Here is an 18072-nt window from a genome sequence, read left to right on the forward strand (position 1 = left end):
AGTTAGAATTTAAAATTCATTTGGACTGCCTTTAGGGAGTTTAATTGTAGAGTGACTATTTCGCAACAAAACGGTTTTTTGTAGTGGCTAGAACGTAACATTTCAAACATAAATAACTAAAATGTAATCTGAGTCAAACAAAAGTGATTATTTTTATAGTTTATCCTTATATTTAATTATCATACCTTAGTATGGAATTGGATGGATCAGGGACTGCTCCCCTTGATCGAAAAGGCCTTTTAACAGTCTTTTTTATTTTATAATTTTTTTTAATCTTTAGTATTGCTCAAATCTATACACTGTTCTATTAATCGTAGAAACTATGCTGACCAATTAGCATGGATGGTATAATTTTCTTTATCATATATTGGTTTATATATTAATCAAGTTCCATTGGAAAAGTATAATTTTGCTTTAGAATGGGCTTACTTTAACCACGCTGTTAATAGTATTTTTAAGAACAAAAAGAACTTTTTTTCTGATTCTACAAAATTCCAATGGGATGGAGGTTGTCCATAACTATAAGCTTACTTCTGCTTACATTACACTATTAACACCTCAGCAGCATTTCACTGACTAATAGCTGTTCGCCACATGTACAAGTTCCCACTTCAATACTTTACGCTCCAAAACCCATATTTAAACCGGCTTGAGCTACAACCGGAGCCGAGCTACCTACTTTTCTCCTCCTTTTTGGTGACCCGTTCTCTGAACCCGAGGACGAAGAAGTAGATGGCTCAGGTGTTGCCCTCTTTGACGTGATCCTAACCGGGTCGGGTTCCCCGGAATTCACCCTCAATGGGAAATTCAACAAAGCCCTTGAGCCACGCATCCTATAAGCTGCCTTATCATAAGCCAAAGCCGCATCCTCAGCTGTCTCGAAAGTGCCTAGCCAAACTCGAGCCCCGTTTTTAGCCGGATCCCTAATCTCAGCCGCGAACTTTCCCCACGGCCTTTGCCTTACTCCTCTGTAATGCTTCCCTTTGGCCGGAACCACCGTGGGAACCGCCCCATTCGCCACCGTAGGAACCTCTTTCACCGCTGTCTCCATCGGAATCTCTTGAGGTTCCGGTTTAATTGGCGGGAAAGTCGGGGAAGAGTGATCGGAGGGGGCCCAACCGACGGTTAAAGCATCTCTAAGGTACCCGAAAACAAGCATGTCTTCAGAATCGTTCTCTTTGAGTGGGAGGTCACCCCAGGTGTCAGTCAAACAAGGGTACAAGCGGCTAAAGCTGGAGCTCCTGCAAAACATAGGGGGAGCCGCGCCCACGTTGGCACAGTCATTTGAAGAAGTGAATCGCAAGTCGGATGATTCGCCGAGTAAGTGTCTCCGAATTGAGTCCAGCATCATTAAATCGGAATCAATCGTACTCGGGTGCATTTCCATAACGAAAATTGAAAGCTTTTCCGATGCTAAAAATTCAAATTTTCAGGTAAAACAAGTTCGTAAGCTGAAATTTCAGGTAAAACTGAAAATTGCGATGCTTTTTGTTCAAGAGAGAGAATAAAAAGAAAATTAAGAAATCTGAATCTTTGCTTGGCAAATGGAATTTGGGTTTATATAGGGAATTTAGATACATGAATTTGGGTGGCGGATTTTTCAAAAAAAAAAATTAATTATTAGGTGACAAGTAAATAATAATAATAGTGGGGATGGTGGGTTCTCTTTTCTTTTTCATGCTTTAGGGAATGAGTTTCTCAGAAAGTTCATTTAATGCACGTGGTTAATATTTCACGTCTGTTGGGTGCTTACGAATTGAGGCGGATGACGTCACCAGTTGACACAAGCAGATTTGTCGGGTTCCCTCAAATTGATATTATTTTTAATTTAAATTTTATAATTAGTATCGTTTAGATATAATTAAATTCAAAATCTTTGTGTTAAATAGTCATGTTTATCGTATTTATTTGGCTTAATATAATTTTTCTCACATTAGCCCCTAATTTTTTAATAATATTGACTCCTAAAATTAACACTCGTTTCTTTGGAATTATAACAATGAAATGGACTTAATAGAAATTCAGTATCATTTTCTACCTTTCCTTTTCATTTAATTTTCAAATTAATTTTTCTTTCCTTTTTTCCAAAAATCTTTGTTTTAATGGGATGACTTTCTTCTTTGGTCTTTGCTTTAAGCTTGACTCAGAAAAGACCTTTAACATTTCACTGCGGGGATAATGAATCATATACTTACCATATTAATTTTCATTCTTGTTTTTTATTTTTAATATAAAATTTCAAAAAAAATTCTTTTTATTTTAAAAATTAAAATCAAAAACACATTTACAAATCCAAATCCAAATCCAAATCCAAATTTATTTCAACAATGAAAACATGTTTGGTAATTATTTTCTATACCAACAACATGATAAAAAAATAAAATGTTACATTTATATAAATTTAAACTAGTGTACCATATTTAATACTTAAAAACTATCGTTAAAATTATTATTTTATCGTTTTCACTTTTACAATGCATTTTAGTGAAAATCATTTTATTGTTCAACATTTTCACATTCTAATAATTCCTTTTCACAATCCATTCATTAATTTAAGTTAGATTTAAAATTTAGCATTGATAAATAATTTTAAATAATAAGTATCATTTGATTAGTAAAACTACTATTTGACATAAATATTAAATACATTTTTTATTCTCATGTATTTGAATTTAAACACATATCCCACAATTAATTTTAATCTCACAATCACAGTAACTAATTGCTACAATTAGCAATACTATATTTTAAAAATTATAATAATGCTTGAAATAATTATATTTACTAATTAAATATTTTTTTATATTTTTCCTAACATGTCACTATTTGCAACTTGTTACATTAAAAATTGAAGATTTGTTGAGTAGTTAGCCTTTTACAAAAAATATATATATACTTAGAGTAGTGCAGAATTATTAAATAATATTATATCACTTAAAGTATTTTTTATAGAATAAAATAATTGTATATTTTATATTATATTCAAGTATTTATTTTGCATCTTTCATAATAATATAGCTTATTAATTCTAAGATTTTTATAAAATATGCTTTAAATTATTTTTAAAACTTAGAAAATGATTTAACGGTGGAAAAGATTATATATATGGTATATACATTAAGATTTGGAATTAGTAATTATATATCTATAGATTATAACAGCTTCACCTTTTAAATTGTATTCATCATAAAATAGACATGGTACGGATTAAGAAAATTAGTTAATATAATACAACAGGAGGAGCAAAAAGAAAAGTAAGAATAAGTAATAGGAAAAGACAAAATGGAAGACTTTTTATTCCTTGTGGAAAACGGGTACATCGCCCCTAGACAATGTACTAAAATAATAAATAAATTTTTTTATAAAATAACATGGTGATAGTGACGTTTGGATAAGTGTCGCATAAAATCAATTGTCCCCCTGCTTTTCTTTCTATATTTTTTCTTCCAGGAAGGAAGTTGTAATATTACCGAAGGTGTATAATAAAAATTATTAAATTATAAAATAATTCTAATTTACATATTTATATGGATAGTTCTAAGCATTATATTAAAAAGAACCTATAATAATTAAATTAATGAAGATGCCTTTTTGAAAAATCTACCTGGATTGCACTTTGAAATTTCAGTTTTCGTTTTATTTTAACTTTGCCTTTCCAATTTGGATACTTTAAATTGGACATTGGCTGCTTAATGATCTTTACTTGGATTTCCCAAAGGATTAATTAAATAATAATTTATTTGTATTATTGTTGTATAAATCCACCTACATTCTTTGTTTTGACAATGGATTTTAGTTGAATTGAAAATAATGTTCAAATTTGCTTAAGTTTTAATTTAATTAGTTTGAAGTTTGAAATTTTATGAATATTATATCACTATCACGCGGCATTTTTAGAAGTGTCAGCTAAACATTTGAGAGCAGATCTTTACCCTCCATCCATCGAGCTATATTCAGTTGACCAACCTCTCAGATTGACTACTCGTCATCTATTCACTCGCTTTTCAGTGACCATTAGGATCCACTTGAACGCAACAACTTTGTACTATATAAAGGAACAACATAATAAACTCCACAATACACGCTCTTCACACGATGAAAAAAGAATCATTCACCCCTTACGTAATTCATTGAATGGAGTAAAAATAGATTGTAAGATTTTATTATTGTTTCTTTTTGTATTAAAATAATAAAATATATCATAGTTTATACCTAAACCACTAAAAATTCCTTTGTATTGAATGATGGTCTACTAAAATAAATATTAAATTTATTCAATTCATTGAATTTTCATTAAAGTATTTCTTAAGCATTGAAATTTTAGTCCAGTGACAAACTCAGTTGGCTTCTTTTAAGGCTTGTGACGTTCTCTACCTACAATCATAACCACTCTTCTTCACTTGAAATTTTAATGGATAGATCAAGTTAAAAATTTTATATTGACGGACTGATATAGAAATAATAATAGATTAGCTTAGAATTATTAATTGGGTGTTAATTTAATTAGTGTTGGTTGTTTTTTTTTACTTTAAGAGAATTTTACGATATAATTCACCATTCGAGTATTCTCCTCACGACTGTATTGTATCAACCGAATGTGCTGCAACATATTAGATCAATGCACATCATCGAGGTCCCCTAACAGCCTCATCACTTCCATATTATCACTACTATACGATTATATTCTAATGAACACTCACAGCTCACTTATACCTTGTACCTGAATTTTTTTTATCGAAAATTTTGTTGTACTCAAACCAAAAAAAAGGCATACCAAAAATTTCAAGTTATACCAAAAAAACAAACATACCAATACTTTTTTTTTTTTGCCTTTGCATTAATTTTTTATTTTTAAACATAAAAAATTAAGAAAAAAAATTTAAAAATAAGGATCCTTGGTCGTTTTAAGCAACAACCAACTACGTCATTAAAGAAAGAAGTAGAACCTTTGGTTGGTCAATACATGACATTGACTGAATAAAAATTCGGGCAAAAAATAAAATAACCTTGACTGCATCGCACCTGGTCACAACGTCGGCAGCACGTGCGGTTCACGTTTCAAAGTTACTACTTTTATATTCTAATAAATATTATTAATCAATTAATTATGTTCAGGATCTTGTTCAATCCATTTTTCATATTAAGTGTCATACATGGTGACATATTACCCCTTTAACAGTAACACATGTCATGAGTGATACTCCCCAAAAAATTAGGTTGATAAGCTGAATGCAGGCGAGTCGAGAAGGACGTGGTGAGCTAAGAAAAGCGTCATGAGTTAGACAACCCCAAAAAGATACAAAGTGAAGAGAGTGAGCAATTGAATAGCGGAGGGCGTTAAAAAATATTTTTGTCAGAAATGTACAAATTTGTATTAGATAATCTTTGAAATGACAACTCCTAATAATATTATTATAACATCTTGAAGCAACAGCATAGTTTTTGTGCACATGCGTAATTGATTCCATCTAATGCTTTCATTTTCCAACCTGAAATTAATAAACTAAGTTATTGTATTAAGTAATCAAGATGCAAATCATTTCGATTTCTAAAAATCAAAGTTGCATCTTCTTTTCAAATACAATTTCTTTAAAGAAATTTTTAATCAAAGTTTGAAGATTCCTTTTCAAAAGTTTCAAGTAATATTTTCTTTATAAGACTTAAAATGATAATTTTCTTAATTAATATATTTTTCAGCATGAGAGCTATAAAAGAATTAATAAAATAAATCATGCCACACTCACCAAAAATATATAAAACAAACGGTGGTTTGATTAAAATGATGAAGTCCATGGTGTTTAAGTTCTAATCCCTATCTTATCAATTTTATATAAAAATATTAAAAAACTCAAATTAATATATTTATTAACTAATTTTATTCATTTCAGTAACCAAGTTGGGACCTTGCTTATAGATGATATTAATTTAGTCAAACACTTAAAAACTGTATAGATTATAGTATAAAATAGTGTTTTATTTTTTTTCTTGGTGAAAAATAAACTAGATAAGCAATTACATCATATTGAAATGAGAAAAACCTCCACTAGCTTTGTCTTGTTGCAGAATCTTCAAAACTTCATTTGGCGCATCGTCAAAAATTTGTAGACCTGATCTTGTTAAGCTCAACTTAGCCAAGTAGTCCACTACTAAGTTGTTCTCTATGGGGTTTTATCTAATCTGCCATTGCCCTCCAGTTTGCATAATTTGTTGAATCCTTCTAAGTAATGTGATTCCTGAGTCCATTATCGCCTCATCTTGCAAGACCCTAACTACCTCTAGGTTATCAAATTGGACTATTACTCTTTTGAATCCTCTGTTGAGCAGTACGAAGAATCTATCTCAAATGCCCCATAGTTCAGCCTCAAATACAGAGCACCATCCTAGGTAGCGAGTAAACCCCAAAATCCAATTCTCATGATGATAGCGTATAACGCCTCCAGCAGATACATGCCCATTATCGTTCGCCACTACCCTATCAATAAATAGATGCACCCACATTTCCCCTAAAGTTATATCGGAGTCAGAAGTGTGTCGGTAACTGCAATGGCTTAGTTCATGCTGTTGAGCTCAACTGCAAGAAATCTTGATAATCTTCGGTGCCAACCAAGTTATTCATTGGAAAATAAATCAATTCCTATTTTTCTAGATTCTCCAAGCAATGAGACCAAGTAGGCGAGACCAAGTTACTCCTCTTATAGACAGCCTTACATGACAATCGAGGTTAATATTAAACCAATCATCCAAAGTCCCAGAAAAGAACCTGAAAAGTTGATTATCTGGAATAATGTGTTTCCAAATCTCCTTTGCTGCCGAGCAATCTCTAAGGACATAAAGAGTATCCTCTGGTTCTTTACCACAAACAGAACAGGTGCTATTCTGACCAATACCACGTCGAACACACTCTACATTAGTTAGCAGTTTTTGCTTAGATGCTAACCATAGGAAAAATTTGACTCTCTGCAAACCTTGATACTTCCAACTCCTCTTCCAGAATGGATCTCTAGGATTCCAAGATTCTTCTTTCAAGGACCAATAAGCACTGCAGATTGAAAAGGATCCTGAAGAAGTGTTTTATTTTGATAACATATATAACAATCAATTGTTATATCTAAGAACTCGAGTTGTGATCTATTATTTAAGTATTGACCTTTCGTAGGAATAGTCTAACTTGGAGTAGCAATTGTACCAAAAAAAATATTATAAAAATTTAATATTTTGGCGATAATAAAACCCCATTGTTGACTGTTTTAGTTTGAAGAACATGCACATTGCAATAAAGAGAATGCCAAAGTTTTCGTTTACTCAAATCTAACTTACTGATAAATTAAAGAAAGTCTTAGATGGTTAAATCTCAAACCACAACATTGGTAGGTATCTTCACCCGCTTCTTGTATGCACATTTCAAGCAAATGCATGCATGAGATAAGGACTAAGGGTGGGTTTGGATAGGCGATTCGGTGCGGTGCGTTTAGCTTACTTTTTGTCTCACGCTACAGTATCACTATAGTATCTAATCTCACCGCCACCTCTGTTTTTACACTAACCGCAGGTAAACGCACCGCCCATCCAAACTCACCCTAAGAATGGTGTCAATACATGACTTTAAAAATTCAAGAGTGCTACGATTTTTTTTTAAATGTATACAAATATTATTTAGAAAATCAGTTTATTTTTAATTATTTAAATACATAAAAAAAAATTTACAAAAAAAACCTCTAATATCAAGTGATGGGTTCAATACGAGCAATATAAGGGTGAAGCTAGAAAATTACTTGGGGTAGAGATGAATCATAAATTTTCTTTTCGGGGAGGGGAACAAAATCATACCCTATAATATAATATTTATATTATATAGAGGGCTAAAATGATTTTTTTTATCATAAAGTTTGCAAGCTGTTCATGGTGCTTGTATTTGACACTATTATCTCAAATGGCATCATACCCTACACTATGGTGTAAGAAAATCTTTTATTCGCGTAATTAGTATTGACCTTATAATATAATATTTACAAAGAAGTTATTTTCATAACACTTCTTATAAATAATATATTCTTTCATAACTTTAGAAAATATTTTTATAAATAAACTATAATAAAAAATTATAATATTTCTTTTATGAATAAATATATTATTTTATAATATATAACATGTACATATAAATAAAATATGTCCATACTTGGCCATAACTTTTATAAACAAATATATTATAACATTTTTATAACATGTTAATTATTTTTATAATATTTTTTGTTAACTTTAATTTTTTAAGATTTAAATAATATATTTCTGTTATAAATTTATAAAATACACAAATTAATTTTATAAAATATTTTAAAAAATTTATAATATCAAAATTTTTCAAAAAGATTTTTTTACTGAAATACATATTTCTCAGGGTGAAATATAATTGTAGAGACTATATGAAAAATGTTAGCACAAATTTTTGAAAATAATAATAATCATCACTATTAACTACCTAAATTTCAACCAGGGTGACCAGTACGCACTTTTCTTTTTAAATTTATATTTTACATTTGAAAAAAATAATATTGACAAAAATTTTCAATTATTTAATGATGTTTTAATAATTTTTCCATATTATTGATACATAATTTTGATAATTTTTTAACTTGAATTCAAAACCTAGAACTCAAATCCAAATAACTTGATCTTTTGGTTTAGAGTTTCAAGTTTCAAGTTTGAGGTTTAGATTCTAGGTAAAAAAATTACCAAAATTATGTATTAATAACATAAAATTATTAAAATATTATTAAATAATTAAAAATATATAAAATGACATGACGCTATGTTCATATAATCCTTTCTCGATATATGAACTTACTCATTGAATTTATCCAAATGTCTGAATTGATGGAAAAGAATTCCCTCGATTTTCATCCCAGTGCACTAATAGCATAAATCATTGACAACATACCAAATATTTTTCTCATATATAAATACAAAATTTTATATAAGCTCTACAAAAACATTTTATGATTCATTAAATTCTATTTAGTTGCTACTAAATGAATTGAAAAATATTGCCCCATTAAATTATGTTTCAATAGGTATCAATTAGTGGTAGCTTTACGATCGGGGTGAAGCTAATAAATTTTTTTGGGATAATTAAATTATATATTTTTCAATAGTAAAATGTAATTTTATCATTTTAATAGTCTATAACTTCATAAATTTTAAAGAATTAAATCAAAATTTTATCATTTTTTGGGGTCAAAATGCACTTTTATCATTATTAATTTAAAATTTTATAAAACCTAAATAGAATTTTTTTTCATTTTAGGGGGGTCAGTGCCCCTGCCCAGTGTCAGCCCCCTGGATTTGCTCTGTAACAATACACTATCTATTCAATAGGTAAGATTGAATTACTTCTCCTTAAGATTTTCTACCCAAAATCTGAAGTAAAACTCACAAATTTAAGAAATAAAATTGGAAAGAATAATGACCTCTCAAAGATTGATATATAATGTTTAAGCTCCACCAATCAAGTTGCTCCACTCTGTGAATTCACAGCGCTTTCCGTCAAATTAGGTGACAAGATCCTGACACCAAGACAATACCTTCGATTATTGAGAGTAATATCAACTACTTGACAGACGACACATCGAGGACTTCTCTCAAAGAAGTTTTATCCCCTCAACAAAAACTAAAAAAATTAGTTTAAGATGTAGGAACCTAAATGCCGAAACAATACTACTAAATGACCTATTAAAAAGTAGGATTTACTTAATTCTATTAAAAGTCTTAAGAGAGCAATAATAATGAAAGAACAAGCATTCCATCAAATTAGATGTCATGAAAAAGGTGGGCAAATTTACTATTTTACAGTACCACCGTTAAATGAGATGTTGGCACATCATCAAAGATATATCATTAACGATGTATAATATAAATTCATAAATAATAATTAAAAGAAATAGTTTATTATTATAATTGATAAAACGTTGTAAAGTTGAAGGATTTATGAAAAATATGATTATCTTAAACAAGACTATATCGTACATTCATTGTTATTAGTATTAATATTGGGCACATAAGCAAGGACTTGAGAATAATATTTGGTTTAATTAAGCTACCCTGGATCCACTTGCGTTGTATAGGTTTGAAAGAATGGCTTAAGGAGGAGACTTTGCAAATTACTCTGCCCTCTTAAATATCCTTTTAATTATTATAAATTTATAACATTTTTCACATTTATAGATAAAATATTTAATTTTACTAAAATAATTGGTCAAATGAAAATTTATCAGTCGTCAATTTATATATAAAAATTATTATATTTCCATTAACCAAAAAAATAAAAGGAAAATTTTGTTTTAATTATTTATAATAGTTAATTTATTTTTCATATAAAATTTTACACATAATACTTTTATTTAATATGAAAAATATTTAGTATCTTGTCTGTGGAGTTTTTAAACTCCACAGGCCGGGTCAAGGGTTGACAAGTGTTCTACAAGAATATAGTAAAATATTTTAAAAATAGACACATGGTAATTTTTTAAGGCTACTTATAGAATAAAAAAAAAGTACAGTACCAGTGAACCAATTACTAACCTATTTAATATATGAAATAATATTTGTGGAGTTTTTAAACTTCACAAATAGGGTCAAGGGTTAACAAGTGTCCTATAGAGGTATAATAAAATATTAAAAAACAAATATTTAAATAAAACAAACACATAACAATTTTTAAGGTTGCTTGTGGAATAAAAAATGCATTTTCAATGTACCAATTACTAACCCTTAATATATTATATTTATATTAATTACATATTACCTACAAATTATTATGGTTAAATTGTTGAAGGTTAACAAAAATAAAAAATTGAATAGTGATTTTATAAATGCTTTAAATTGATTAATATATGTTTTTTAATAATGATGCTTTGCGTTAATTATATAAAGTAAAATATATTGTATGCTGAACATGTTTAAAATATTTTAATTATGATTTGATAATTTTATTATTATAATATTTAATTTGTTAAATAAATTATTATATTTTAATTAGATTGAACGATTCAAATAAGAAATATTGTTTTACATTAATTATAGTAATTAAAATTACATTATCTAAAAGATTAATTAAAAATCAAACATATAAATTTACATGCAACACATGTAACATTGGAAACTAGTCAGATTAAATAAGGATTTGAGTTCGTATTTTGATTTTCGAAATGAAATTTTGAAAATCTTGAAATAATTTTTGAATCCATTTAGTGCTCAAAGGTGTCGAATTTTTGGGCTAGTTTACTATTAAGATTGGAAAGTGCTTTTGAAAACTTGGAAGCGTTTAGGATTGTTGCAAAAAAGTATTTTCCAGAAGATAGAATCTAATTTAATATTTTCAAAATTGGATCGGATTGGTCGATTCGATTAGTTGAATTAGAAATTGATCAAGGTATTAGTCTGAAGATAGAAACCAATTGAGCCGATTTTCTCTTTTTATTTTTTTTAAATTTTTAATAAATTGTCGATTAAACTGGACAAACCAGTGAAATTGATAAAACCTTAAATCTGATTCCTCTTTTATAGAAAATTATAAACGAGCAAGCAGTATCCGCTGCCATCGATGTCAAAAACAATTTTCACGTTATATATGTGGGGTAGGCAATAGAATAAAGAGGAATAATAGCAAATTTAGGAAATACAAACAAAATGTAAATGGGTTTGGTTGCGTGAGAGACATACACATCCTTATACGCTACTCGTGTTGCTGGAATGGATGAATTTTAAGGCAGTTGAATTTTATTATAAAGAAACGTATTATGGTTTTTAAATGTGCCAAACTATTCTTATACACCATTAGCGTTTCAATTAAATCCCTGAAAGGATTAATTATATATATTTTATTCTTGAAGGGCCTAAATTGAATAATGAATTTTGATGGGAGCAAAGCACAATTCCATCATTATGTCAGCTTGTAGTTTTTCATTTTTAGCCGCCTTTCTCAAATGGTAAATTAGTTTTTACGATAGAGTTGGGTTTTGTTTTATTAATCATAAAATCGTGTTTTGCGTTTTTCTTTTAATGTGATATTTATATGTTTTTGGTCCAATAAGATAGTTATATTTCACAAAAGTTATACATTTTTGTATTAAAGGTAATAATATTAAATTTTGAGTATTTAATCCTGTTTTAGGATTGATTTAATCAAAATTAATTATTAATATTATTAGATTTCATTTTCATTTTTTAACAAAATAAATTTGGTGCTAAGTGTATTTTTTAAAATTCGTTACATTAATCATGTCTTTTCGTTATTAAATTCGTTAATTTAACCATTAAATGGCATATTAAATATTATGTAGTTAAATTTAAAATAAAAAATAATGTAAAAACTATTAAAACATCTATTTTTATAATATTATTTTTTTCATTTTAAATTATGACACGCAAGATTTAATGTTTCATTTAACAATTGAATTAATGATTTTAATAATAAAATGACTCAATTAATATAATCTTAATAATTTCAAGATATAAGTAAAATGTTTTAAATTTTAAATACCAACTTAAAATAAAAGTGATAATTTAGGGATGTTTGATGCAATAACCAACCAAGAAAGGCACAACGCAACAAATAAAAGTAGACAAAAATGTAATATAAAATGGGTAAGTCTTTGGTATATTAAAACTTAAAAGTGTATTTTTGTTCATTTTTTATAAATTTTTTAAATATTTTATTGTATCTTACTTACACTTGTCATGTCTTAATAAAATTTTTAAATTTCACGTTGAAATATTTTCCATTTGAAATACCATTTGCCGCCGATGCAATCATGGTCATGATGAGAACTTAGAAAAATTTTAGGTAAATTATATCATTAGTTATTCAATTATCAACATATTTCCATTTTGGTCACAAAATTATAAAATTTTCAATTTTATCAGCAGCTGTTTTAATCATCTTCTCTTAAATCATACTGATCATTGAGTGATTAATATTGTAGTTTATCCAAACTTTAATATCATATTAAAGTTCTATCATTGGTTTTGTAGTTATTCCAAATACTTCGAATTGAGTTGTTTAGATTATTGTAATTAATTACTTTGATAATTATAATGATTATTCAATTATATGATGATAAATTTTAGCATGATTGCAATAAAAGAATTTAGAAGGATTGATCTACGTTAAAAAGAAAATTAGGGTTTGAGTCATACCTAAATCTCTTTAGATTTATTCATAGGTCAGACTATTCGTTCAGGCTCGAAGATTCGTCCAAAATTTGAGAGGATTTTAGAAAAAATATTAATCCCGTAAAATGGGCTAGGGCAAAAAATAAAATAGACTCGTTTAAAACATGAATCGGACTTGGGCTTGAACATTCAATGGCCAAATCCGACCCATTCTTAAGTTTATAATATTTTATATTAAATTATTTTTATATATTATGTAATTTACAACATATTAAAAAAAACTATACTAAATATATAATACTACCCTAATGTAGATATTAAAATAATATTAAAATTACTATATAAGAAATTTTAATAAACAAAAATTTAAAATTTAAAAATTAAATATTAAATATTAAATTAAAATAATATAATTTCTTAAAAGAATAAAAAATATGTGCAAACTTAAGATGAATCAATCTTTTATAAATATGAGTAAATTTAAGTAAAATTTTAAACTTATATTTCAAGTCGGATTAGACAACATAAAATAAATTTTTATTATACTTAGCCTCGACCCAAATCTGCCCGAACTATAATAACCCCTAAATCTCCTAAATGATGCGAACTCTTTTGAGGGTAGAGCCGACCCGACCCACGTCTGCACAAACCTATTTAGCAAATTTGCGCGCACGTTGCCTGCCTCCTCGTAGCATCCTGACTCAGTAAAAAAGTCAACGAATTCAACTTGCCTTGGATCTCTTATAAATACCTTACACTCCCCCTTTCCAGTTCCACTCTCAACCGAAAATTTCAGTATCTTTCAGAAATCTCTTAGCTTCTCTTCTTTTTTCTTTTTCATCCCTGAAATTTTTATAGGTTTTTCATTTATTGGATATGGAAAGTAGCAGTGAAGTGTCGAGTGCGCTTCAATATATCGAACAATATTTACTTGATGAAAATCAATTTACTCCTGCGGGATTGGGGAGCTTTTCAACTGCAAATCAATGGATAAATGAACCGATACCCGAGGTTTCCACCTCTCCGTCTCAGTCTCTTTGCTCTCAAACTTCCACCTCTGGTTCCTGTCTTACGCTATCCAATTTTAATTGCCTCGACGACGATGATTTCTTCAACTTCTCTCCCAATTTCCCAGGTTTCGAGTCTAACCGAATTGATGTTTTTCAATTTGACTCGAAACCTCAATTTATCAATCTAACCGCTCCTAAGCCCTTTGAATTTACACCTCAAATCACTGAACTTTCAGCTGTAAAACCTCCAACTCCTTCGAGTTCGAGTTCCAGCTCTCATAATCGAAAACCGTCGCTCAAAATATCGTTACCGCATAAAGTAGAGTGGATTCAATTCCGCAAACCGGATTCAACTAAGGCACAGCCGACGAATTCAAATTCCGAAGACAAAAATAAGCATTACAGAGGTGTCCGACAGAGACCGTGGGGGAAGTTTGCAGCCGAGATCCGCGATCCGAACCGAAGAGGTTCACGGATCTGGTTGGGAACCTTTGATACCGCAATAGAAGCCGCAAAGGCTTACGACCGAGCCGCTTTTAAGCTACGTGGCTCGAAAGCGATTCTTAACTTCCCTCTCGAAGCCGGGAAGCTGGATGTAACCGCCGTCGACGGAGAGAGGAAACGGAGCAGAGACGACGGCGCTGGGAATGAGAAACAAGTTAAGGCCGTGAAGAGAGCAAATGATGACGTGACTAAAGCGAGAGATAACGGCGATGCGCCTTTAACGCCGTCAAATTGGACATCATTTTTGGATAACATGCCATTGTTATCGCCGTTATCTCCGCACCCGCCGTTAGGCTTTCAACAAGTTAAAGTCATCTAATGATACTGTATATAAATTCTTTTATTTGTTTTTAGAATTCTGGAATTCTCTTCTTTCAAAAGAAAAAAAAAATTGGGATTCTCTAAAGTAGTATCAACCTAATTATCCCTAAACTTTCGATAACTCAATTTTCAAAAACTTACATAATAATCACTAATATTATCGAATTATTAATGTTAACTACGCGTCAATTAACTTTCGTTAATAACACTAATTAATAATTTAGTCATTAAACTATAACTCAAATATCAATTTGATATTTAATTTTTTTTGCTAATATATATTAAAAATAAATAAAACTTATTAAAGACTTTCTCCATATCATCACTGTTCTGGCTTATTTTTAATTTCTGGATTTTCATCATCTTGAAATCAACCATCATCACTTAAGCTACACAAATCTACCTCGATCGCCATTAAAGCCCAAAGGAAATAAACCGTAAACAAAAGAAACCAATGTACTAAAAATAAATGAAGAATCGAATTATAGGGGGAAAAAAAAGACTAAATAGGGTTTTGGCTCAGACTATGTTAAATTTACTTTGAAGGTCTCAAATGGAATTTAGGATGGGTAAATCTAGACCAAAAACCTTTAATGGATCAAATGGATCGGAATCGGAAGAGGAGGATGATTTGATTGCAGCTGAGGTGGTTGAGGAGGAGGAGGAAGATGTAGTAAAAGTTGGGATTATCAAAATATTTGTAAATTTCTCATCAAAATTTCATATCTTATAGGTTTTTGTTTAACAATTTTTTTAAATATCAAAATAATATTTTAGTTATAGTTTAGGGACTAAATTAACTATTAATTTTTTAAATTAACATGTCAAGTAATCTTTTTAAAAGAAATTAGCGGATAAATGACTTCAACAACGTCAGTGACTGTTATGTAATTTTTGAAAGTTGGGTATATTAAAATATAATTTTAAGTAAAATTAAGAAATAATTAATAAAATCTATTATTTTATTATCAATGATTGCTTTACGACACAGCTTACGTGCAAAATTAAAACCTTATCAACCAATTTATTTTTTCTTTTGATTTGTTTTGTAATATGTTTTTTATCAACCAATTTCTGAAGACAACGTATGTAATAAAAAATCATTGCCAATCTCTTACTTTCGTTATAAGAAAACTCTTTTCATTAATTTTTTGTGTTTTACTTGTGTATAAAGTTGGTACTTACCACAAATTTTGATGTTTTCTTTCCGTCTCATTTAGTGTTTGATAGATTTGTAAATTTAAATGGTGATTGTTCTGTCGATAGAGTCTTAACTCGATTGGCATCAGCATTGTTGTCGGTGCAATAGGACGTGAATAGTTCTAGGCATTGTATAAAAAAGAACAGATACTATAAAAACTTATGCGATATCATATTGTAGAAATAGATACTAACCTTTTAAAAATATTTAAAAAATATAATCATTTAAATAAGTTATTGAACTTAATTAATAATATTAAAATTTATATTTTGTATAAATATATTTATGTATAATTGAGGTATATTAGTATTATATATAAAAATATTTAAAATCATTTATGCTAAAAAAATATTTTAAAAGTGTTGGTGGCTTGAGTTCAAATATTACAATAAGTAAATTTTATGATACCAAAAAATACTCATCAATTATATAAAGTATTCTTTAATAAGCTTCACAAGCAGGAAGAAGCTATAAATTTTTAGGGGCTAAATTAAATTGTCTATTTTACAATAATAAAATGCAATTTCACTGTTTTAATACCCTATATCTTTATAGTTTTTAAAGTGAATTAATTTTTTATCATTTGAGGGTCAATGTGCAATTTTACAATTACCAATTTAAAATTTATAAATTATAAAATGATCTAAATGAAAAAAATCATTTTAAGGGGGTCGGAGTAGCCCCTAGCTCCGCCATTGTTCACAAATATAATACATTATTAAACAAACTCAAAATAAACGGACAAAAAATTATTTTATAAATTAAATAATAAGATCATTCCATACTATGCATATAACAATTCATAATTTAAGAAATAAATAATAAATAATAAAATACTTAAATTTCAATTTAAAATTATTTTTTTAGTATGCACAAGTGAAATTAAGCAGTACACATTGGTGCAACCGGTATGTATTAAATTTTACACCGGAATGAAACTTAAAATTTGTTGCTCTGGTTTACTACCATGATAGAAACTTAACCAAGAATAAATAAATTTTGGATAAACTGTATAAATAGTGACCCAACTATTAGCGAGTTTTTATTTTCGTCATTTAGGTTTAAAATTTTCTATTTTAGTCACTAATGTTATCGATATTTAATATTTTGGTCTCCCTTCATTGAATCACTAACGGAATAATGACATGATCTTTTTATTGGCATAATAACAAATTTAGCCTCCAATGTTTACTGATTCTATCAAATTGGTCTTAATTCTAAAATAATAAAAATTAGCCCTCAACTTTACACATTCTATCAATTTAGCCATGATTCTTAAAATTAAAAAACATATTTAAAAATTCATTTTCTATAAAATACACACTATTTTATAAAAATACATACAAAATTATAAAAAATGAATATCTATTTTCTCAGTTTATAAAATTTGTTTATTAAAATGATAAATTTATAAATAAAATAATTTAAGGGGAAAAAACAAGAAGAATAATTAAGTAGATTTAGGTATTATGTTTTTTTTTCCCAACATTAATGATCATCGTGTGCAAGTTGGGTCAAAAACTACAACATGAGCTTCAAAAGGGTAAGATTCAATGCCTTTAGGTAGTTACCTAGAATGAGTTTATTGCGATTGAGGTTGTGCTTAAGGGCGGGAATGATTGTAAACATAAAAGAGGATAAGGTCTTAGAGATCAAGTAGGTGGAAGGTTATGCCAACAACTTGCAACAATAGAGGATGTGAAAACTTAGAAGTTATGAGTAAGTGTTATTAATGCTAATGATTGTATGTGAAGACGGTGCTTAGCACTCGATAAATTTAATGAGGACTAGGAAACAAGGCCAAACATATAATAAATAAATTATTATTTATAAAATACAACTAAAAAAGAAAAGAAAAGAAATGTATGA

The 18072-nt window shown here is 28.7% G+C and overlaps 2 protein-coding genes across 2 annotated transcripts; one reads left to right on the plus strand and one right to left on the minus strand.

Annotated features, from left to right (window-relative positions):
• Positions 1-407: 407 nt before the first annotated feature.
• On the minus strand, positions 408-1544 carry LOC105765076 (ethylene-responsive transcription factor 2). The gene has a single exon (XM_012583991.2). It carries the CDS (start codon positions 1385-1387, stop codon positions 620-622), a length of 768 nt encoding a protein of 255 aa, XP_012439445.1. The 5' UTR covers positions 1388-1544; the 3' UTR covers positions 408-619.
• A 12383-nt stretch (positions 1545-13927) lies between these two features.
• LOC105765078 (ethylene-responsive transcription factor 5) lies at positions 13928-15087 on the plus strand. Its single transcript, XM_012583992.2, has one exon. The coding sequence runs from the start codon at positions 14044-14046 to the stop codon at positions 14998-15000; it is 957 nt and encodes a 318-aa protein (XP_012439446.2). The 5' UTR covers positions 13928-14043; the 3' UTR covers positions 15001-15087.
• Positions 15088-18072: the final 2985 nt, after the last annotated feature.

Source organism: Gossypium raimondii, chromosome 12 (genome assembly GCF_025698545.1).
Source record: "Gossypium raimondii isolate GPD5lz chromosome 12, ASM2569854v1, whole genome shotgun sequence".
Taxonomy (NCBI): domain Eukaryota; kingdom Viridiplantae; phylum Streptophyta; class Magnoliopsida; order Malvales; family Malvaceae; genus Gossypium; species Gossypium raimondii.